Raw genomic sequence first — 25,207 nt, 5'->3', positions numbered from 1 at the left:
AAAAACACTGGATTCAAATTCAGACCTTAGGGACCCTTTATTCCCCTTTCCCGTGGCTTGTGGGACACACCGCCCCCAAGTACCCTTGTTTGTCTCATACCCTTTGTGTTATTGATCTGTCTTTCCCTGGAGACTGTATGGGACTATTTCTGTCCTGGCTAGCTAAGACCGTCTTATCTTCTATAACACCTACTAAAACATGGCTATTTCTACATCACTGCTCACTTCGTCTACAGGCTGGGTTGCAGTTGAACGGGTTATAGGGCATCTGTAATGCCCCCATTCAGTCTTCAGTGGAGAAAACATACTATTGACATTTTTACGTACTTGGTTACTCCTCAATCCGCAGCATTAAAATAACTTATAGCCCTATTAGGTAGTCATGGTTACAATTTTCAAGTTTCCAGGGTTTAATCCATAGCCCACAGATAGAGTAACTTTGCACTTTATGCTTTAAAATGAATCCAGTCAAGGGTAAAAAGGAATACACTAGACTGACACCTTCACAATCAACGCACTGAGTGACTTGTAGACCATAAATGTAATGAACATTTCTTGTGTCAAAGCCCAAAATCAATGTTTAAGAATTGATTTGGTCACCGAAACTACAAGGTTGTAGGCATGTTAATAACAAGAACTCGTCCATTACTTACCTTCTGCTACGTGTTTTCTTCAAGCATAAAATATTTTGTTTTGAGCAGCAGTAACTATGACCGTACACTACTTGCTAATCTGCACCAAAAACAGGAGAACTTCAACATTTTGTGCATGTTACTGTTTGCCAATAAGCGTAGATATACATTTGAGTGAAGAGATTAATTTTTGTAATTGTTGTCTTGAGAACATTAGTGATATTGCACTATTAATAACCAGGCTTGGCTGGCGAGTACAGATAGTGGACGTTACACAGCAAGTATTGACTGCAGATGTATTTAGTAGAATCAAAACAAAATGCTAAAGAAGTTCATGAAAATAAAATCAGAAAAATTAAAATTAGTGAGAAAAAGAGAAGGGGAGTTAATAAAATGCTTACTTTTTCTTGTCTTTGTCCTTCTTTAGAGGCTGCTGTGAAGTTGCTTGCAGAGTTTGCGATTGCAAGGTTTCCATTGCCACTTTCCTTCTGTTGAATGCATTCATTTCTTCCTCCTGTTCCCGCCTCTTCTCTTCCACCTTCCTCTTCTCTTCTTGATGAATCCTCTTTAAATGTTCAAACTTCTCTTGAAGCTAAAAAAGCGAGCACACAATCAGTTAGCATCGCAGCATGCCTCCTGGCCTGCGTTTCTAGCACTTTGCAGCTCTGCAGACCTATCGTAAAATCTACCATGCCGGTAGGACAGCAAGCAGTCATTTGGCTGCAGCCATGAACTGCAGCATGTCTACCTGATTGTCTTCTTTAAAGTACGTACTGCAGCAGTCTTACCAGATCACCTTTCCTGCAGGCGGAACTTTAGCAAATCTGCCTAACAACCTTTCTTGCAAACCGCACTGCTGCAGGCACACCTGCACGTTAAGGCAGGCCTACCTAAGGGTTGTGCCTGTCTTGCAGTTATAACAACACTTTGGCTACTTTGGGCTTTCTTGCAGTTACTGCTGCAGTGGGCCTATCTGCCGATAGGAGTTTTAATTATTTAAGATAGGATTGCAAGGAACTCACATAGTTGTCTTTTGTGTATGCAGTGCTGCAGCAAGGTAAAAGGCCAACTGTTTGTATGGTTATCACTGCGACACGCTAGCCTACAGGAATTTCTTGGGGTCAGCATTGCGATATCCCTTCCTGCCACTTTGGGTCATTTACCTTCCTCTTGAACTGTCCTGCAGAATAAGACCACAGATCTCTAAAGCTAAGCTCTTACAAGACGCTGCATTTTCCTTCCTTCGAAAGCTGCAGTACATACTTCAAAGTGACATGTAGTGTGAACTATCTTACGGTGTGTCAAAATAAAAAAGCATACAGCTAGGCTTTGGAATACCAAAACATATGAGATCAAAGGACCGCAATAGTGCAAGTAAGTGACGCAAAGGACTCGCACAAACACATACGGGCTATTTGTTAAAGAGACAGAAGACAACTGAGAAATACAATAGATAATTAGAGTACCATGGACATGTCTTCTTTGTCCTCCAATCATATTCCTGATCACCTTTGCTGCTTCTATCTCAACCTTCCTTCTTATCGACCGCTTTGTTACAGCTTTTGCCCTTTTTAGTAGATAAACCTTATAAAAAGACTCAAATAAATTAGCTTTCCCATGTAGAGCTGAAAAGATGCAACCAAGTGTGTCATTTATTCAGTTGTGCTGCTACCGCACAGGATCACACCCAGCGTTGCAGCATTTTAACGTAGAAACACCAGAGTTCTTCCAATGCACCCCCACTGTGCTAACCACGTGCATTTCTGTGGTATACAAAGAAGGAATGTGTTTCAAGTACTTTTGCAGCTTTAAGCACAGGCAACTGGAAACAGACTGCTACACGCAGGAACATTTGTTGCAAAACAGTTGTGTGCACAAGACAGTTAAATAAGTATGTGTCCCAGGCAGGTTCCACCAGATTCCAAGAGACAAACATATGTTACTGGACTGCAGTCATCTGGTCTCACTGGGAGTCTAAGAACAAGGCACAGAGGCAGTACCACACCTAGGGCAAGTCTAATACTTAGCATGTTACAAACATGGCTAATAATTGGTTAAGCTGTTTCTTAAATAAAGCAGTTTAGTGGCCACTGGAGACTGTCGCTCTGATGTGCCTAGAATTCCCGTGCAAAGTATAGTGCCCTTCATGCATTAATAGCGGAAATGAGTACTACCAATGGTCAATTTTTAGCTATCTGCAGTAAGTCCTGCACACGCTGAATACTTGAGGGGGGGGAGGTGGCAAGTGGAGTCAGTAGAACTGTCTAGCCGAAGAGCCAGGTCTTGAGGGTCTTCCTGAAGGTGTTCAGGGAGGGGGCTCGTCTGATGTTTGCCGGTAGGTTGTTCCATGTCTTGGCTGCAACGTGGGAGAAGGATCTCCCACCTGCTCTGGCTCTGTGGATGCGCGTGTTTCGGCCAGTGCAAGGTTGGACGATCGTAGGTACGTGGAAGTTCAATATGTCGTTGATGTATTTGGGTCCGTTGTTGTGTAGGCACTTGTAGGCGTGAGTGAGTATTTTGAAGGTGACTCTCTTCTCCACCGGGACCAAGTGCAGTCTATGTGGGTGCTGGGTGATGTGTTCGTGCCGGGGGATGCCGAGGACAAGTCTGGCAGCGGTGTTCTGAATAGTATGGAGTTTGCTGAGTAGAGACTTGTTGATGCCGGCATAGAGTGTGTTTCCGTAGTCCAGTCTGCTGGTGATGAGTGCGGGGGTGACTGTCTTCCTTGACTCGAGGGGGGTGGGGGAGTCCACTTGAAGGTCTTGTGGAGGATGCGAGGGTGTTGAAGCAGCTGGAGGTGACGGCGTTGACCTGGCGGTTCATGGTGAGTGATGAGTCTAGTATGATGCGGAGGTTCTTGGCGTGGTCTGAGGGGGTAGGTGGGTTTCCGGGGGCGGTCGCCACCATGTGTTGTTCCATGTATAACAACCCATGAGCCACTAAGCAACTGGAATTTGTCAAGAGATAGAAGTTTTTGTTTCAAATACATTACATACGTACCTCCCTCTCTCTTTCTTTCAACTCTCCTTCTGTCTCTTTGACTTTGTTTACGAACATTTGTCTCATCTCCTCCTCTTTTCTCTGCAGGTCACCAAGAAACTCTTTCCTCTTCGCCTCATACGTTTCCTGAAGACTGAAGACACAAGAGAGTAATGCAATCACATTTTGAAGAATGAAGCTTGTAGCCCACTAACAGCCACCAAATCAGAAACCCCCCTACTACCAAGGACAATAAAAAAAAAGGCAACTTAAAAAACATACTGCTGTCTCTACCTAGGGCATGACATTGGACACGGATGTACGACATTACAACGCATGCTTTTACCACGCATGCTTTTACATCGCGGTTTTTACAACGCATACCATTACAACGCATAGCGCTTTGGGGTGCTGGATAGTGAATAGTTTAATTTACTATTCCAACTCCAGTCCCCGTGGATAGTAGGGAAGGTTATTGGATAGTAAATTAACCTATTCCCTATCCTAGAGCGCCCCCCAGCGCAATGCGTTGTAATGGTTTGCGTTGTAAAAGCTGCGATGTAAAAGCATTGCGTGGTAAAAGTTGCGTTGTAAGTGATGTTTCCCCATTGGACACACTATATTGTCTTTTAAAAGTAAACCCACATGCAGACATTTGCCAGTCTTTCAGATTTCTTGGACATCTACAGAACAGCACAAGGCCTGTGTTAGGTGAGTTGGTCGTTTGTACAGTATTTCAGGGCCCATTTTCTAGGAATTCGCCAATACATTTTGATCCACTAACCTATAAAACCATATGGATGTTTAAATCCTTCCAGGGAAGAGCAAATGTCCAACACGTTGGGGCATGGAAAAGAAATGTATTTCAATATAAAATAAAAAAACCTAGATTCTTACTTGTCTTGCTGTAACCTGTCAGGTCACGAGTGCAGAAATAATTTCCATCTGAAGTAAAACTGAGTTGGCGGTCTGCATCCAGCACTAACCAGTGATGGAATGAATAGAGAATCAGCCGGATCCTAATCCGGCTGCTATTATTCTGCTGGATCGGGCATTTGATGGCCCCGTGAAATATGCTGAATTGGTCCTGGCGTAATCTGCCAACACCAAGACAATTCAGCAGCGCCCACACGTGGTCTGCTTTCTGTTAGGAGCAGCAAGGTGAAAGTGGTGAAGGAGATTTTTTATTTTAATTTCCAGCTATGGTGCAAAACAAAGGGCGAATTTAATAGACCATCCACCCCCCTTTTGTTCGACTATAATCCTGCTGGGAGCCATCTGCACCGTAACTCCTAGATGCCAATGCAATAGGGAAACAAAGGCGCACACATTATTAACACTTCACAAGTACTTAAGAGAAACTATGATTTGGAGGCTAGTTTTTGACTTTGTTCAACACCTATATGAAAGAGGTATGCATGCACTGCAAGAATGTCAGATGTATAAGTATGTACTGGTATTTAAACGAAAACTGTTAAAATAGCGCTTGCAAATTTATTTAATACTTTTATAGTACTGATAATCCCGCTATAGGGTGTCAGAGCGCTAAAAATCACGCACACATTACACATTCACAATAAATCATACACGTGTGTCGAGTAAATAAATGTACAGGATGGTACATAAGTCAAACAGGGTTTCAAGATGTAGGAGTCACACATTGTCTTTACTGGTAGGGATTATATGCTATGATTGTATGGCCGGGAAAAACAAAGTCAGGATTTAAAATGTAACCCAGTGCTTGGGGCTTTTCTTTTTTTTTTACTTCTCTAAGAACCCCTTTTTAGCAGCATAATAATATCGGGTTGAGGAACAACCAATAAGGTTCTAAACCCATGATTTGAATTTTGCATATTGGTCCTTGATGCTGATTTATAGCTTACTGTGCTCCATTAAAAGGATTTCAATTTATGAATTGCAAGTAATGAAATGATCTCTATTTCTAAAGCAGTGACCCACTTACCGAGCAACATACCAAAATAATCTTTCATAAACATGCTACATACCGCGCTTTACAGGAGACACATTAATCCCCAAGACTAAACAAAACACAGATATCGCCAGCAAATGCTTTAACCACCAGAGTTATCTTACCATTAATATTATTCCCTGTGATTTACTGGGTACACAAGCTCTATGCAGAAGGTGCTTTTAACCCCTTAGTATATTTTATAATGCTACCATTGCAAACGATTAAGCCAGAACAGATTCACTGTGACGTTTCTCCTTGGTGCTAATTTCTTTGCAACAGGTTTTTAAAAACTAATTGTAGAAGTTGTCTGCTTTAGATGACTCCACGCCTTGTGAATTTACCCCCCTTTTTGTTGCCATTCTTGATCCCCTATATATGGCTTTTCAGAGTAAGGTTTTTCCAATTCCAGTTCTGGCACTAACTCATCAATTTTCCTCCACACACAAAATCACAATTAATACAATTTGGGGCTCATTTTTGCGAGTCACTGCTGGGTGCTAAGGTTTAAAGGTGCTTAGGAAAGAATGGATAGTTAGAAGGGCTTGAAATTGAAATTTAGAAGAGCAGGTACTTACTATCAAAGAGAACCTGCTTACTACTGAGAAGTGCTAGTAGTCTCCCATTAAAGGAATTGCATTTCTCAGAAGTGCGAGTACTCAGCCTCTCAAATGTAAGAAGTGCAGGTACTGAGTACCGAACACTACTTTCCCATTTAAAACACTGATAGTTACCCAATCCCTCTTTTATTATTACTTTTCCGGCACTCTGCTGCCACAAATTAGTGTGAAACGACCCGGACGGCAAGACTGGAAACTGATTGCTAAATATATATATACGATTTTTTCCTCACTGATTATGAAGAAGAGCATTGCCACGCGGAGTATCTTCTCTGAAAGATGCATCTAACAATAATGCGTTCTGAAGGAAGCATCCCACAATGCCACATTGGCAAAGTATTATGGGCACATATACCTCTGAGAAGTAAGAACAAAAGGGGCGGAGGTGGATTTAAGCACAGAAAGTTCGCTTACCAGGCACAAAACATTACATCTCCTTGATGTCGTAGCAGACCCGGGTTGATTTAACTTTAAAGGTATGATACAGGATGCGTTTTTTAATAAAGAGAACAGAGGTTTCCTGAATTCCGAATTTCCTCATCTGGCCTAGATGTGCAATTGGGAGCAGACACAAGTACTATTTATTGGTCGTTCCATTTATACCCAAACATCAAGCACCATCTTGAGAAGCTACAGCAATGCTAGGCTCTAGATTAAAGAGAAAAGTGTGCTTTAGCTGTTTTTCCCCCCTAGAAATTACTTTATAACTCTTCTGCACTAGTCTAATAAATACGTCAAGAGTAAATTAAACTCCAGGAGTCCCCATTTTGTCTAAAAAGACAAAGTGCAAGAATTATCTGTAACCTGCTCTTCATAGAAACTTCAAGTCAAGGCCCTGCCTCAAATGGCCTGATCATGGAACAGGTTATTTTCGACACCATGCACATCCTCCAAGAGGACCCTAATTCAGCACGGAAAACACTTTCCATGCAGAGAACAGAAAGGCAGGGGCGGTGGGTGAGATTTTAAAGTGGTGGGGCGCAAAGTGATTCGCATAGAGCACCGCAGCGAGCGAGCGCAGCTCGCGAGCCAGAACCCGAAAATTTTGAAAAAAAGAAAAGAAAAATCGTGCATTTTCAAGGAAATTTGAGAAACCAGGAAGGTTAATAAAGCAATTGTCAAAGTGCAGTTATTACATTAATAGATGGCATAACATAGGTAGCTGCCACTGGTTGCTTAATAGAGTCATATAGTGTGCCCATAAATCAAAACAGTGTGTGGTGCTGATATACAGGACCACAGGGGATTAAGAGAGTAATCTGTAAGAGATTCACTGTCAGCAATAAAGATTAAGGTGAAGCCTGACATATTCTTTCCATGATATCAGCGTAAACAAGGGAGCAGACTAGTTCCATCGCAAGGGATAGAAAGGAAGGACCAGGCAGACAATGAAGAAGAGAAAGGTTTATGATGGGCACCCCGCTGTGAGGGGAAAAAAATATAACAAAATAAAGAAAAAGTGAATAATAAAGGAGCAAACAGTGGTGAACCGCAAACAACACAACACATAATGTGCTTCATGACATGAAATGTACTAACCTATGAGGGTGACTTCTGCGCCCCTATAAACCAGAAGTTGAGTTGCACATGCACACAGCCTGTCTGTGCTGCTAGGACTCCATTTGTTCATCAAGCCCTGTGGGAGGAATGCGGATCTCCAGATCCACCTCACACACGAGGCAGCCACCAGCACACTCCCACAGAACAGTGCAATGTCAGGCTTTCATGTGTTGGCTTTTGCCACATCGTTGCTGTCTTTTAATCTTGGAACAGAGTGCTTCCCAGAGTAAAGTGCTACAACACCTTGTCAGGAGTAGTAAGCGCTATATAAAAGCAATTACAACACAATACTGTTTCCCAGATCACATACACCCACTGGCTATGAGCATGGGCAGGGACATAGTGCTACTTTTTGGGATAATGGGAATTGTCGTTGGAAGCTCACCCAGTGCAATCAGTTGTGTAGGCTGTTGCTAAAATGGCTGCCATGTTCCCATTTTATGTAATATGTCCCTGTAATTTTCTGAAAGAACTGCACTTTGTACACAGCTTTCAGCTCCAGCGAAGTGCAGAAATGGAGGGAGCAGCCAGACGGCATAGAAAGGGAAATGCCAAACCAGGGGTCCCAGTTGCGCATGTGAGCAAGTGAGGTATGAGTAGTTCAAAGTTTTCTTGGTTTAATTGCTGACTTTTACCTTTATCGTCAAAAACACTGGAATACAGGAAGGCAAAATAAAAGCAGTACAAGTCACGCATGACGCAGGACAACGTGAGATCTTTGTAGATATAATAGAACAATGCTTGGAAGTAAAGAATAGCTATGTCCTTGCCCCATGTCAAGCATGCTAAATGGAAAGTCCGTCTTCAAATTGCTGCATTTTATTTCCATAATTCCACTGAATTTCCATTTCATCAAGCAGGCATTTATTTTTCCCAAGTTCATAACAGCTGCCTGGCATCTAACAAAACCCTAACTAGCTACCTCCGCCACTTACCCACTCCCTCCTCAAATGGTAGGAGTGAGCCCGAAGCAGCCCCTGCAGGTCACGAGGCCCCGAAACAGGCCACAAACCCAAACCACTATCTCATTCTCCACCCATCCACCCAGCTGTCCCGGTCAACAGAACACCAGCAGCACCGCTCTGCCAATGCCCAACCACTTCGCCTGAGAGGCACAGCCCCTGATCGCGACTGGTGCACCCACGAAGCTCTGCCTGCACTTCTGTGGAATGCAATAGCGATGTTTACCCCTTGTTAGTGAATGTCGTTTGTCCTAGGTCATTCAAGTTTAATTAATTAGGAGCAAAGCCTCCTAACACATGTCCGCAAAGAGAAGCAAATGTCCTGGAGAGGGCTAAGCCACGCTTCCCTCATGTAAGTGCTGACTGTGGAAAACCAGCGCTATAAACTTATTGCCAATTTAGCTTGCACTGTTGTGGCCCATTTCTATTCAATACCGATATACCCCTCCCAACCCACTTACTACTTACTTACTTACTTGCTAGTTATCATGCATCAAAGTTATTAAAAGCACTGCCATGTGTTGCAATAGTAGGCAAAAACGGTAGCTCCCCTAGTGTTAAAATTGACATAGCCGAGAATTCGTTTGGGAGAAAATGTGCAGCATATTGACTTTCCATGTTCAGTCCAAACCACCAGGATACAACATCACCACAGATATCCTGACATTTTCTTGTCATTTTTAAACTGCAGCTCACTCCCCTTGCCCCCCATAAACCCAGAGGAGGGCGTGCATTTATCAACTGAGGCACAATTACTTCTGTTATGCTCCAGTACCTCGTGGAACTATGGGCACAGTACTAGAAACAACGGAAACCACAGATCTAATATCCCCATCCCAAAAAAGAAAGAAACATCCCAGTCTTAGCTCTGGAGACCGCGCTGTTTGTGTGGCAAGCAGTTCAGCCACTGGATGGGGAGTAGAATTTGAAAGTGCACAGGATCACACGTTGTGGTGGTGCTGCGGTTTCATTGTCTATTAGACCAGTAAAACAAAAGGCGGCCAATTTACCTATTAAATTGGCTCCAGTGACACCTGGTGAAGCAGACACTCCCTCCCATAGACCATCAAGTGCACACTGCAGTGCGACAGCAATTAACTATCACGCCAACCTTCATACGAAATACACCTTATAAACCAGATGCAATATGCCTTTCATTCCAGAAGCATCCATTGTTCCATATTGGCACTGCGCTTCTTCCAACACAACTAAGTTACCCACTTCCCTTGCCATACACACTGCAGCAACCAAGCCCACGCAAACTCAAGGAACTGGTATACAGCACCCCTAACCCCTACTGCGCACCCCTTCATGCCAGGAGCGGGCCACAAAGCAGCCACTGCACCCAGGATGCCTAAAAAATGAACAAATGCAAACCCTGTTATTTTAACATAGCCACTTCTGCTTGCCCAGCCTTTCCAGCCCTAGCAGCACGTTCGGTTCTCCCAACGCACATCCACTCCGCCGAGACGCATGCTGCCTGTCACTAATAGTGATAATAAATAACTAGTAATGTCAGCTTACCTTTGAGAGGGGATCTGATACTCTCCTCACAAGCACGCTCCGGAGGCCCTGCTGTGTAGTCCCCAGTTGTTTATACATACCACCAGCCCCGGAGAACTATTAACGGCCTAACTTCATCTCAGCACCAAAGTCTTGTTAGGCGAAAATGCGCAATATACAGCCTCAGCATTACCCATTAAACCCGCTGGACACAAATCAATCACGGGTTGCAACTTGCTCCACGTCCAGCTTCTGAATGAAAAATCAAATGGCAGCGGAGCGTCTGCCATCATAAATTGACAATAAATTATGAGGGGAGGCCTCATTGTCTGAATGGAACGCATTTGCATTTGTCCTCTTAGTTGTAAAATAGGGAGATAAGTACGTCTTGGCTGAATGGGGTGATATATTAAGAGCCCTCGAAATTTCTAGTCTGGGCCATTGCAGCAGCGCAAACAAGTAGCTGGCTGGGGAGATATATTTTTAAAGGGGTAGATTTGGAGATTTCTGCATTTTTGTGCAGCTCGTCAAAACATACATGAAAGCTTACCTAGTCCCGTAGTCCCACTGAGCACGGCTAGTGGTTGTGCTTAGCTCCACCAATGGATGCAATTACCTCGAGGGTGTATGCACTTAACTCCATCAAGGGTGCACTCCGCCCTTCTAGAGGCTATGCTTAGCACCCAAATGACTGCGCTTAGTAAATCTGATGGCTACACTAAGAGCTACTGATGGATGGATTTAGTCTGGTGGTTATGCTTAGCCCCTCAAGTAGCTCATCTTAGCCCTACCGGTTGGCTGCACTTAACCCCTCTGGTGGTTGCACTTAATTCCACCGAAGGATGCATTTACCTCCTCTGGTGGTTACACTTAGCCCCTTCAGTGGTTGCACTTAGCCCTTCCAGTGGCTGTTCCTAGCCACTCTGGAACCTGCACTTAGAGCTCATGGGGCTGTGCTTTACTCCCTCTGGTGGGTGCACAGAGCTTCAGAATGTGCAGCATGTGGTCACAGCAGTGCTTGCACTCAGCCCCTCCAGAGAATGCTCTTAAACCCTTCAGTGGTTGCACTGAGTCCTTCTGGTAGCTGCACTTACAGCCCCTGGGGTTGTACTTTAACCACCCTGCTGGCTGCGCTTAGCCCCAGAATGTGCCTCATTTGGTCGCTCCATGAGTTGCACTTAGTCTCTCTGGTGGCTGCACTTAGCTCCACAAATTAATGTATATCACTGCGCTCCGGTGTTTGTGCCTGGGTGTGCATAGTTCTTCTGCTTCGGCCTAGTGTTGACAGGGCTCATAAAAGCACATTTACTAGAGGCGAAAGGGCTATGAGCGTCATTAAGATGTATCCCATCCAGGCTAGATCACCTCTTTCCCTCAGCATCACACGGCAGACATACTTTGAAGCTTTTCTACGTGTGTTATGTTCCTGGGAGGTTCCTCCATTCATGGCAATGCCTGCCTGATAGCAGCACACATGCGCCCTGTGAAAATATTCAGCTTCAGTGAGTTTCACTTCTCATCTTCATTATCAAAACCTGCTCCATCACTTCGCTCCACTGCAACTGTGTTTTTGTTAAAAAAATGTTTTTTGCAGTTTTTTTTTATACCCCGAAATCTGCCGGACTGCATTGAAGCGCATACATACTGCGTAACATTAGGTGCGTGGAGATTAAGTGATTTGTTTTGCTCATAATCACACCTGCTGTTGAGCCGACTCCGGGACTCCAAGGTGCTTCCGCAGCTCTGGTCGGTAGGCCACATTTGTTCCCGGGATCTAATTTGGAGGGCAGATGTCGCTACTGTAAGGGGCAGCCGTTCACGTTTGAAGAAAAGCAGATTTTAAAATTAAAATAAGTTCACACACGCCTCCTTGTTGCCCACTTCCCCCTGCCTAATGATGACTCATACAAAACCTTAAACCTCAGCGAGCTTTTATCAAAAGAAAAACAGCTCGAAAACCTTGGCTCCGATATCACAGGGAACGGCCTCGCAGTTCCACCCTCTTGAAAGCGTTCTCTGATTTTCGCACTTTACACAGAAACTACGAGCCAGGGCGCATCACGATATTTGGGCGACTCTAATAACATAGCAGCTTACTTTGCGCTAGATAAAGCAAAAAAACAGAAACAAACCCGGGGACTGCGTGTGAAGGGCAGGAGGGCTGCAGGCGGTTTAATACAATTAAAATGTGATGTAAAAAAAGTAAAAAACTTACTGAGCTTCTGGATGGGTCCGACGACTACGGGGTTCTCTCTAGCTGAGCACAGGCGGCCTTCTGAGGACAACGTCACGGCGCGCGAGTCCGAATGACCAATCACTGCATGGCTTCACAATGAAGTCACACAGTGATTGGTCATGCAGTGCTGAGCCTGAGCCACTGTGTCACCCAGCCAATCCTGGCGCTTAGGGGGGCACACTGACTCCTCGCCCTGGCGCCTTCCATGCCACGGGGCCCCGGCTACAGCAGCACCCCTCCCTCTGCCCCTTCATTCAGTAGGAGCATCTCTGGCCAGCGCGCATGCTCGGGCTAGGTGCAGCCCTAAGTTCCTCATGCGCAGCGCACACCGTACTGCTGCTGGCCTGCTGACGTCTGCGCTCTGCAGACTGTCACTCAGCAGACCAGCCACTGCCAGTCAGCCCCACCCCCTGCGCACACTCCCTATTCAATCGGGTGGGTCCCGACCGGACCCGCAACCCGGATTGAAGTGCTGCACTGTGACTTCAATATTCAATTCAAATATTTATTTGTGTATCCGGTGCGTCCAGGCTTAGTGGGGCTACACCCCTACGCCCCTATGGACGCACCGCTGCTGCGCGCTGGCCAGAGATGCTCCTACTGAATGAAGGGGCAGAGGGAGGGGTGCTGCTGTAGCCGGGCCCCGTGGCATGGAAGGCCAAGGGAAGCTTGCATAACTGTTCAATAGGTACCAAACCTCACCCACCAATAACCACCAACACCCTGGACAACACTATGTTTTCATCAATCAATCAATCAAAGCATTTATAAAGCGCGCTACTCACCCAGAGGGTCTCAAGGCGCTGGGGGAAGGGGGTCTGCTACTGCTCGAACAGCCAGGTCTTGAGCTGCTTCCTGAAGGCGAGGTGGTCCTGGGTCAGGCGGAGGTGGGTCGGAAGGGAGTTCCAAGTCTTGGCGGCCAGGTGGGAGAAGGACCTTCCTCCTGTGGTGGCTCTTCGGATGCGGGGGACGGCGGCGAGGGCGTGGTTGGTCGATCGAAGCTGGCGTTTGGGAACGTAGAAGTTGAGGCAGCTGTTGAGGTATCCTGGGCCTTGGTTGTGTAGGGCTTTGTGTGCGTGGGTGAGGAGCCGGAAGGTGATTCTCTTGTTGACCGAGAGCCAGTGCAGGTCTCTCAGGTGTCCGGAGATGTGGCTGCGTCGGGGGATGTCCAGGATGAGTCGTGCTGAGGTGTTCTGGATCCGCTGGAATCTCTTCTGGAGTTTGGCGGTGGTTCCGGCGTAGAGGGAGTTGCCGTAGTCCAGACGGCTGGTGACGAGGGCCTGGGTGACCGTCTTCCTGGTCTCGGTGGGGATCCATCGGAAGATCTTAAGTAGCATATATATCAAACATTTCAAAATAAAGATCCTAATCAAGTTATCTCAACAAGTTACCACAAATATACCCCAATGAAACACACAAGCATTAGTCAAGACTTAACTGATTAGTGTTTTGGAGTAGTTGTTAGGTGATAGGTTTGTTGTTCTAGAAATGAATATAAAGGAACAAACAGGCATGGCTGTTCCAAATCCGATACCCATAACCGGCCTTCTAAAAAACCAAAAACTAGCCATCATATCACAGAGGCTAAATCTGATTACACCAGTAAGAACATCCTGGTGCTGATTTACAGGAACCTATGATTGAAGTTGTCAAAAAGAAGGGGTACAAGATAGGAATGACGACTATATGTGCATGCATCTCTGTGGTTTAAGCCTAGAACTAAAAATGTTTTACTTTTTTCGACACACCTAGCATAGAGTCTAAGATTTACATTGAATTTAACTTACTGACAGTAATCAGCTGGTGAACAGAAATCTCATGTTTACGTACGTATGGTGAAACTTCTATGTACTGATATTTTGTGTTAGTAAAGGTGTAGATCTCTGACACGCCAACGCCAAACAATACTTTTCCCAGTCCAATTTCACTCGATTACCTGAATGGCTGACTTTCCGGGTCTGTGTCTTTGAAGCCCATTTCTTCTAATTTACAACGCCTGTACAACTCGTAGTGACGGGTGTGAGTTTGTTCCCGGAGGTCCTCCATGTTGACGCGAATCAACATTTCTCGCAGTTTCACAAAGTCACAGTGGCTCTCGTTTTCAACTGTAGAAGCAGAAAACATGAAGTCAGAACTAACCATTTGCAATGCCAATCAGAAACATCGCAACATGGAATCGAGGGAGGCACTACCCATAACTAAAGAGAAAGTTCCAAAATTGGTTATTTTGTTTCCGAAATTCTGCACTTTTTATATTTAATACACAGTTGACTAAAAAAACTAGGGTTTCTTTTAAAAGGACAGCTTTAAAATAAAAGCATTAGACGTTTTCCTGCTCTGTTAGCTGATGTGGGTGAGTCTTGCACTAGACACAGATTATGAACAAGCATTGATATATATCAGTAGGTGCCATGGTGCGCACACAGCTCTTCCATGACTGAAAAAGGCACAAATGAGGACTGACCTAGAATTGTAGTAAATAACTGGGGAAATTTCCTGTAATCCCCGCTTCCCACATGCATGGCCACATTTTTGGATAAAGCCCATTCTGTACATTATTGAGCCCCCCTGACTATCATGACCCAGATATTAGTGCATGGCATCGGACCAATCAAACGAGGACGTGTCCACGGACTAATGATCTGATGTGAAAAGGCCCAGCAAAATCTCTTCAAAATGGGAAATGCTTTTTAGGCATTCGCCTCATTTTCATGTTGCCTTCAGCATTCGTCAAGAATACCTGCTCCATTATAAAGGCAATAACAACCGGCATCGAATTTATTGCCTGGCTATAGACATGGTAACACGGATGTCATCACCTGAACATCCAGGAAACTTGCATCATTTGTCCAAGTTGCGGCATGTAAATAGCAACTACACACACACACATATATACACACACATACAAACACACACATATATATATATATACACACACACACACACACACACACAAAACACCTTTTGTGTTTCTTTCCTCTCTTTGCAATCACTTTTATACGGTTTATTTGTAATGATTTTTATTTGGTTTTGATTATATGTCTTAATTTAAGGGTCATTCCTTGCATTTAGTGTTTGCCTTGAATCCAATAGGCTTATTTACACTCTCTTCAGTGATGGAAACCAAGTGTATGCATATGTTATCCAGTATGTCTATTATATATGAATCGATGTTTGAGAGATTAACAAAATTACACTAATAAATGTATTGAACCAAGAAATAATAGAATGTGCACACATAAATAAAACCAGTCTAAAGGTCTCTGATTAGGCACTGCTTCTAAGTGGGGCACTGATGGTGACCGTATTCTGCACAGAATTATACCACACACAGGTTACCTCGTACATCTATAAATATCATGATTTGGGCTGCAAATCAAACCTCTTTGCGCACAAATGGAGTTGGCTAATCACTGATGCCACCCTGATGGAAAAGACAACTTTTTTTTACATATAACTCTGTGTATTCGTTTTCAGATTATACACAAGAAATCAGCAACAATTTTGGTACCAGAGCTGCAGTGGTCCCCGATCCCACTTCAGCCAGCTAGAAAAGTCGAGGACAGAATGGCACACATGAGTTAGCCTTGAATTATCGAGTCTCCAATTAAACTGCCCATTCACCTCAAAACTTGTAGTGCTTTTCTGGGCATCACCCTGATTTATTACACAATTGTTTTAGCTGTGGCAGCATAGTCTATCCCCGTGTGGCCACTCTATGAATGGTGGAGCCAGCCGCGAGCACCAGTGCAGGGCAATGTCCTTTTTAGCAATATTGAAGCCTATGCTAACCAACCATCTGACATGACAGCTCTCACCATTCATCCAACAATTCTAACAGAACCAGCTTCCGGTCCACCGAGACTGTCCTTGCCAATAATCAGGGAAATATGGTGCATACCAGCAGTCCCAGACCCTGTGAAAAAAGGTGCCTGCTGGATGCTGGCAGCGCCAACACTGTGTTGGTAGCCCAGTCCTCATCCTGTGCAACCTTGTGGGGCTGTAGTATATGTGATGCAAGTACTTCAGCTGTAGGAGGTGTAGTTTCACGGAGAATGCCAATGTCCTGGGGGCATTCTGGCTTCCGCCCAATCATCGTCATCGAAGGGGACCACGTCGCCCTCTCACTTTTCCATCAGTATCGTCATAGGCTCTGGGGTATTGTTGACAATGGAGCGGTATAGACTAGAAATACCCTTCCCCCTCCAGTCCCGGCTCCATCAGGTGTGCCTCTAGAGTGCTGCACTTGGGGAGGGGCTTTGAGAAGTTGAGGGAAACCTCGAGCGCATGCCGTAGTTGCAGAAAACGATACATTATGTCCTGTGCACGGTGTATATAGCTGCGAGATGCTGAAATGTACACATAGAGGTGCCCCGCAGACATCCACAAAAGTGGAGATACCTATGGAGTCCCACGCTCAGAATCCCTCCAGCACAGGTGTGTGGGCAAGTCAGGACCCAGGCCAAAGCGGCGTTGTCGCCATCAGCATGTCATATCAACAAATCCACCGCAGGGCCTGGTGCCAACTAAGCAGGGTCGACTGAGTCTGGGGCAAAGGGGTCTTGGGGCTGCTGAGACAGTAGAGGAGGTTGAGCATGCCATACTAGTCCAATTCACTGGGTTCCACTGATAGGGGGGGGGCTAATTGGGAGGGGGGGTGTTCCCGGTCCACAAGAAACCACTCAAGCAATGGAAAGGAGGTGACTGGCCCAATAGTACAACTGAAGGTCTGCAAACCCAAACCCGCCAATGTATGGATTGATCAAATTTACAGGAAGAAATCTGCAGCTGACACCCTGCCCATATAAAGCGCACCACCTCTGATTGTAGTGCGCAGAAGAAGGCAAATGGGATGGGTAATTCTGTAGGATGTAAAGAAAGCGCAGTAAAGCAACCATTCTGAACAGAGCCCCTCCACCCACTATGTTGAGTAGCAGCATAGCCCAATGAGTCATGTCCTTTCTAGTCTGGGCAACCAGAGGCATTACGTTGAGGTCCCACACCCGTTGCAGGTAAATGGGATGTGCATCCAAAGTACCTGAAGTGCGAATGGGATCATAGCTTGAATGTCCTTGTAAGCACCATACAGGGGGATGTACGTGGACTTAGGCCAATTCTCTGTGAGGCCGGATGCCTCATCCTAGAGCTGTAGTATATTCAATAGACGCGGGACAGAGGTTTCCGGTTCATTTAGATAAACCAGGAGATCATTTGCATAAAGCGAAAGCAGCTCCTCATGGCCACTGGGCCACCATAATGCGCAAAATTGTGCATCCCGTCATATCCATTCCACCAATGGTTCAATAACAAGCGCGAACAGGAGGAATGCGGGAGGGAAACCTTGCCTCGTGCCAGGGGCGGATTGGCAAGGCGGGCATTCGGGCATGGACCGAAGGGCCGGTGCCTCAGTGCCCTCTGTGGGCCGTTTTTTTCTCCCCTGTCCCACCCAGTCCACAGAGAGTGGACTAGGAAAAGGGGAGAAAAAAAACGGCCCACAGAGTGCACGGAGACAGACAGAGAAAATTAAAGCAGCCTCGCTGTGCGGCCGGACAGCGATTGTCAGCTATGTGGCCTCTCCTTCACCCCTGCCCTGCCAAGCAATCAAGCTGAGGCTGGGCTGGGGAGGGGTGATTGTTTGCAAGAATCGGCCTCCCTGGGGGCCAGGTGTTTCTCAGGCCTTTGAGCCATTTTCACCTGGGCCCCCCTGGGGCCCATGCAGCCCAGAAACGGTGTTAGTCTTAACACCTCGCCCGCAGCCCTTCACATTCAGGGCATAGTGGGCGAGGAAGAATGAGTCTTGCTGTGGGGGCCAGGTGATGTTTGGAATTTTTTTATTTTATTTATTTATGCGATTTTATATAGCGCGGACTTTACCTGAAGGTGTCAGAGCGCTTCACACTAGGAACAGCAATAATACATGAGGAGAAAAATTACAAGTGGACAAATTACAAAAGCAAACGTTAAGTTACATGAATCAAAAGTGACAATAGTGAGCAACCAAAATAGATGAGGTAGCAATCGGTACATTACAGGAGGAAAAAGTGATATGTGTGCAGGTTACAAAAGCGTACAAAGTACAAGTAGAGGTATAATACTGCATAAATGGCAGACACTCCAGCACAAGAACAAACATTACGTAGGCAATGGTGGCACTTGTGCAAGTATCTAAAGCAAACAAAAGTGAGAGGTAGCATACAGTGTGATACCAGAGAAAAGTGACGTGTGCAAGTTACAAAAGGGTACCATACACAGGTACAAGGGTAATACTACAGTAAATGGTAAACACTCAAACTGCCAGAACACACTGGGAAGACACTTCCCATGCTCCAGCTTCACCTCAGCCTCCCCCCTGGCTACCTGGCTACCTTGGATGACCCAGAAAGCTGTGTATTGTGCTCCCCTGCCAGGACATTTTCCCGAGGCCTGGAGGGCTGATTAATTTATTAATTGCAGGGGCCTTACCTCTGTTCATGTGCTCCTGAGCTGAAGGTCTGGGGAGGGCTAAGTAGGTTAGTAATAGCAGGGGCTTTGCTGCTTTTCAGGTGCTCCTGTGCTGGAGGGCTGGAATAATTTTGTGACAGAAAGGGGCCTTGCTATTTTTTTTAGTTGCTCAGCATGTAGGCCATTGTCACCTTGGCCCTGTGTCCTGTGCAAGAACAGTATCCTCCCACTTTCATTCCTTGTCTGTGCAAATGGTGTTTCATGAAAGGGCACGCCCCTTGAATGTTGGCCACGCCCCTTAAATATGGGCCACGCCTCTGTAATGTGGGCCACTTTTTTCGTCAGTGCCCGGGCCGAATTGTGATCCCAATCCGACCCTGCCTCGTGCCCCGCTCTACGGGAAAATGACGAGAAGTTTCTCCATTCACGCAGACCCATGGCCCGGAAGAGAGTGTCTTGATCCAGCGGCAGAAAGGAGGGCCAAAGCCCATATGTTCCAGGAGGCAGAACATGTACTGCCAGCGGACCGAGTCAGGAAAAAACTACTTTTGTGGAGAGCAATGGAATACTCGCACAGAAGAGACGCAAAGGCTCGTGCAGTTCGCAATCATTCTATTATATTTTTGTAATACTGTGTATTTACCTTGTACAACGCCCCAGGGGTACTGTCTCGCTCTCACCAACTTGTTTCCCACCTTCACCTCTTCCGTGCTTCCCACGACAGCAAATGGTAGGTGCGCCTGAAAAATAAACGAACAGCAAATTCAGACAGAAGATCTGAAAACATTAACAGAATTGTTTCATGTGTATGTAGCACACAACAGGTCATTGATATGGCATCGAAAATGAGATTTTTCAACTTAATACTTCAAACACAGTAATGGTTTTTATACTGAAGCCCAGCAGGCGCTGTACAAACTGAAGCCAGAAAAAAGGTTTGACAATAAAGCCTACGAATGTTAAGTGATGGGCGGCATCTAAGCCCCCTGTATGTAAACAACATGTTTCGTAAGCGAGAGACCTAAATATATTGGTAGGTTTGTGGATTATCAGCAGGCCACAGACTTCCCTCTGTGCGTCTTACCAAAAGAAACCTCCGGGTGGCAGTGTTGCTGCTAAATCAGCCTCTTTAAGGTGTTGAAATCATGATAAATCGCCCTACTTTGGTATGCTTATTAATTTAATTTTGAAAGTCAAACCGTCGCTCAAACAGGAGGAGTTAACAGCAAAGTCAACGACGTACAGGCAATTGTTTTACATTCTAAATCAAACACATCCATTAAATCATTCTTAGGTAAACGGAGTTGCAGCCTGCAATATACTCTAAGCAGAGAGCCGGATTCACTATGAATTCTGTGTACCTACATTAAAGGTAGGTGTGGACTGTGCATAAAATGCATTGAGCAAACACTAATCGTCATTCAAAGAATCCGGGTTGCAGTAGTCTTGCATGTGCACGGTGTAGTTATGAGTTCGGAAATTAAACTACTATAGAAAAACTACCACATTTGTCAATGTAATATTAGGTATGGCATGTGAACTTGTAAATTTGTGGGTATACACGTAACTTGTGAATATAGTTTGTGTCCCTGGCACAAAGCAACTATTACTGAATTCTCCAGTTTTTAACTATCCAAACAAAATTTCGAGTGAAAACTAAGCATGTCACATCCCAAGCTAATGTTTGCTTCCATCCCCCTTTATACAAAGCCATTAAATGAACCAGCCACTGTCAAGCCATTTCTCTACAAGGAAATACAAAATGCTGTGGTTGGATGGTATTCCCTCGTCAGTCTGGCAACTACACATTTTTTTTACATAGATATAGGCTTTTAAAACTGTATGGCAATTTTACTCAGACTGTTAAAATTATAAGCAGGAAAAAAATTGAGGTGGACAGATTTATTTAATGACATCAGCCATGAGGGTGAGCAGGAAACCGCTTTCGGACGTTGTGCTGTGCGTTTCCGAATACATACTGGGATCCTCAGGTCTTGGCTCGCGGCAGTAACCGCTCACCTCTGGCATCTCCTGGGGGGCACAGATCACACGTTTGAAATCCAGCAAAGCCAACTTAGTCTTTCATCCTTCTGAGATCGGTAAATTGAGTACCATTACGTTAGGTAACAATAAAACTTAGCACTTACAAAACTTAGAAATGGCCCTTGTGTGGCATGAAGTGCTCTTTTTTTAAAAGTACTAATTCACAGAAAAGGCACAGGTGCATAGTTTAGCCAGTGTCCCCTGAAAGTGTCCTCCACTGGATCCATCAAGGACTGAGAACTCCAGTTCAGGTCACTCTTGAGTACATTGTACAGGCTCTCTTCCTGCTCAGTCACATCAGCTCTCAGGTTTGCTGTGCCACATTCAAGGCGGTGATCTCCAAACCATCATCTAAACTGGTGAGCAAGAACCGATGGCTTCCACAGCAGCACGGTTGAAAACATGTGGTGCAAGATTCGGTGGCAAGTGATCTTCAAGCACTGAACATCCGCTTGATTTACACGCTCGCGGACCGGACGAGGTAGGATAGCCTTAAGGTCTTGCTAGGAATATTCAGTTAAACAAACATCACCAATGCCACTTTTTGCAAGTTCTTTACATGCCCAAGCTCCTAATGCACAGACCTCCCAGAGCATGGAGCAACCAGAAGATAGAAAGTAGATCATTGCGACGCAGGCCTTCTTTTGATTGGAAAGGTTTTTAAATGGATGCGCTGTGTTAGGCCCACCTCATGTGATTACAGATTTGCTTAACATATGTATTCGTTTTTGTTCCACAACGTTTAATGCTCTGGAAGTTTGTCATTTACACTGGCGGTATTTCTGATAGTTTAATATGTTCGCAATAAAGCGCATAATTCGGAGTTGGGCAGTGTTGTCCTGAAAACTAGATGAGGAAATGTGTCCCTAAAGATAACATTCAAAACAGCAATTCAAATAGCAATTAATAAGGATTAGCTTTGACTCAAAGAAGCTCAAAATCAGCAATTTGGAAAACATGAAGGTTTAATGAAAGTATTAAAATGCAATACAGAAAGCAAACATATAGCCGTCTCAAAATCTATTAGGTGCATAATATTCTAACCATAAAGAATAAACAAGCATAAAGCTAAGAAATCAACATATATGAGGCAAGAACAAAATCTGAAAAAATAATCTAGGTCCAGAATATGCAGCAAATTCATAGAAAATCAGGCAGCATCCCAGGAGACCAAAGGTTTTCCTGTGGCTCACGCCAAAAAACGCATCCCTTTATAACAAAATCAAACATAGACGGCAACGAAAATTGCACAGTCAGCACAGGTTGAGCAAATGTATCAACAAATCATCAAATCATAAGGCAGGATTATAAAAAAAAGTCATGTAATAACACCAACCTACCACTATCCCCCTAAATGAATAAAGAATCTCATCTGACCTAATGCGGACATGTTACACAAATCGGGTAACAGGCAATAAAAGTATTGCAATTGAATAGGCCTACAGTGAACAAGCAGGAATAGACCTTGGAGAGCAACAAATAAACTAAAGATCTTCCTCCGAAGATCTCGAAGGACATCGTGTCAACACAAAGCACCAGTGCACATTCTTCAGCATGCAATGTCGAACAGAAATAAAAACAGGACTACATAGATAGATAGAGTCCAGGCCTATTTCAGCCTATGTCCAGGAAACACAGTTCTATACATCTTATCACTGTCCCTATTAGTAAGCAAACATTACTTGTAACAAAGATAACACCAAGATTTCTATTGCTTTTTCTCGCTTGTAAGGGTCTTAATTTGCCAAATGGTGTCAATGGGATTCCAAAACAGCACAGAGATGACAATTACACCAGGTACATTAACGTTTGTGACACTCAAAGCACTGCAGACGCCTCATCCACGTGAAATGTGCCACAACCAGTACAGGCATAGCCTGAAAGGCATAGGGGGACACCGAGCCACTAGCTTAAGCCACCCACGAAATGCTTTCCATGTGGTTTGATGGCTACCCTTTGTGGGTAGCTGTGCGCCTTATAAATGCTATAAAATAAATAATAAAAATAAATAATAAATACGCCATTACTATTAAAACTGTGACTTTTAAAGTGCAGGGCTTGAATTCCCGCATTAAAAGAAAGGTGGTTTTACAGCGGTTGTTAATCAAAGGGGTTGATGCACCTTTTGGTTGGTGATGTCCACAGATTCTTTTGCCCAGAGCAGTTTCATTCTACAGCACAATACAAGGGTGAGGGTCTGCATGTACTATTTCGGCTGGGAATTCCCTTTGACTTTGACAAGGCCTGCAGAGACAGGGATGGGAGTGTTTTGGGATTGAGGGAACGGATTCAGGAAAAAACCTTCACATTTTTGCTATGGCCCAATCACACCGCAGGCACTTTTTACTCATCATTCTTTCCAATTAATGCTGACCATAACGGGGGTGGGGTGGGGGGGTAAAGGGGGAGGCAGAGGGAATTTTAATGCAGTATTAGGCCCAACAGTTGCCCAGTAGCTCTCTTTCGAGAGGCATAAGCCCATGGGGGCACATGCATCAAGCTATTTTACAATTGCAAACAGTGCAAATCGCAAAAATTGACTGTTTGCGATCGAAAAAATAGCACTAAGCAAAGCACCATCAAAATTCGCATAATTTCTTGGAAAATCGCTAAATTTGAAATTCCGGTTTGTAATTTCCAATTAGCGATTACTTATTAGCGAATTCTCTATTTGGTAATCGCAAACCTATGCATGAAGCATTCGCAAATTGCGAATGTGCCAGGTTTAGCAATTTACGCGCTTGTAAAATAGCACCAATTCAAATCAGGTGGTAAGCAGGTGAAAACTATTTAAACAGCCCCAGAAGGCCTAAGAATGTTTCACAATGGCCGCGCTGTACAGTCATGGTGAGGAGGATAAGAATACAAGCAGCAGCACAGAGAAGGAGGATACGGGAATGCATTTTTAGAGTGCGCCATTTCTGAACTGACCGGTAATGAAGTATCAGTGGTGTACTGCTGTACACCCTCTTTCTATAAAGTGTTCGACAGTAGAACGGCCCCTACCATGACCAATATTTTTAACACTCCACAAGACTGGAGACGTTACACACAGTATGATGGTGCTCACTGTAACTGAAGCTTACCGAGGACTCATTTTGTGCGGCTTCTCTACCTTGCTGAGCACCTATGTTAAAATTTGTTACCTAGATCCTCACAACCAGACTTCACAACCTTTGGCCAGACCTAATATCCCCATACCAAAGCGGTTTTGTAAAGAACACCAGACTGGGGAAAATGTGAGACTTATCACTGATGCTCTGAACAAACGAACTGAACAAAATATTCAGATGGCCCTTCTCTCACAGGATGCAGGGAAGGTATTTGACAGGGTGGATTGGACTTTCCTCCATAAAAAAGCCAGTAGAAACTGGCCAAGAACCCCAACTGCGCTCCCTCAACAAAGAAATCTTAGTAAAATTGTTCATACAACAAAGCTACTTCCTATTTTTCATATCTCATAGTACTGGTAAGAGGGATATAACAAGGCTACCACTTGCCACCAATGATTGTTGCCCTCTTGATGAAGTCAGTGGTCCAAAACATGTCTAATACCAGCATTATAGGCATTTGTACCGAATTTAGTGATGTGAAGGTGGAATTTTTAACCAATGACTTAATATAGTTTGGCTGACCCTAAAAAACTGCCCCCAGTACTGTCTGATGAACGAAGGCATTTCTACCAGGTCTTGGGGATCAACATTAACTAATAAAAGTTCAAAGACATGGGAGTAGTCACTAGCTAAGAAGCAAGCAATGGAGACCTAAAGAAGGCATGGATTTGACCAGAGGCCAGATAGGAATGAATATTTGGGAGTTTTCTCCCTCTTCGTGTGGAGGACACTTGCCGTGGCAATATACCACAATTACCACATTCCCTTTGCAAAGACTTCTAATGTCATGTAAAGCTAAAGATCTTTTGGATGGATAATACAAACTTCAGTCAAAATAAATTTCATGCCCAGGCTGCTATTATGTGTTTAGGGCATTCCCGGTACAATTTCCAGAAAAGACTAATAACTCAAAGTAAGTTCTGGAACTTTGTCTGGAATAACTTGGCACCTCAGATTGCCAAATCAGTATTATTAAAACATCCGAAATGGGTGGCCTGCATGTCCCACTTGTAGGTAGCTATATCATGGCGTCACAACTGAGCCCAGCATTGAACGGAACCATCTCTTATTTAATGGTTATCACCAAGAGGTCACGATAGACTGTACTCCATTTTATTCTCACCAAAACCACTCTAGATATTGGAACAA

At 44.6% G+C, this 25,207-nt stretch overlaps 1 protein-coding gene across 4 annotated transcripts in view; it reads right to left on the bottom strand.

The window, feature by feature from the left end:
* Positions 1-25,207, bottom strand: part of SEPTIN8 (septin 8) — a 377,700-nt gene that overhangs the window by 26,757 nt on the left and 325,736 nt on the right. For all 4 annotated transcript variants that reach the window (XM_078653090.1, XM_078653091.1, XM_078653093.1 and 1 more), the window contains exons 6-9: positions 19,546-19,642; positions 14,398-14,566; positions 3,633-3,765; positions 1,034-1,224 (exon numbers count right to left, since the gene is read on the bottom strand). In XM_078653090.1, coding sequence (XP_078509216.1) covers positions 1,034-1,224; positions 3,633-3,765; positions 14,398-14,566; positions 19,546-19,642 — 590 coding nt within the window. The remainder of the gene's footprint in view (positions 1-1,033; positions 1,225-3,632; positions 3,766-14,397; positions 14,567-19,545; positions 19,643-25,207) is intronic.

Source organism: Lissotriton helveticus, chromosome 7, assembly GCF_964261635.1.
Source record: "Lissotriton helveticus chromosome 7, aLisHel1.1, whole genome shotgun sequence".
NCBI classification, from domain to species: domain Eukaryota; kingdom Metazoa; phylum Chordata; class Amphibia; order Caudata; family Salamandridae; genus Lissotriton; species Lissotriton helveticus.
Note: the sequence above shows the minus strand (reverse complement) of the source record. Positions and strands in the feature narration are given on the sequence as shown.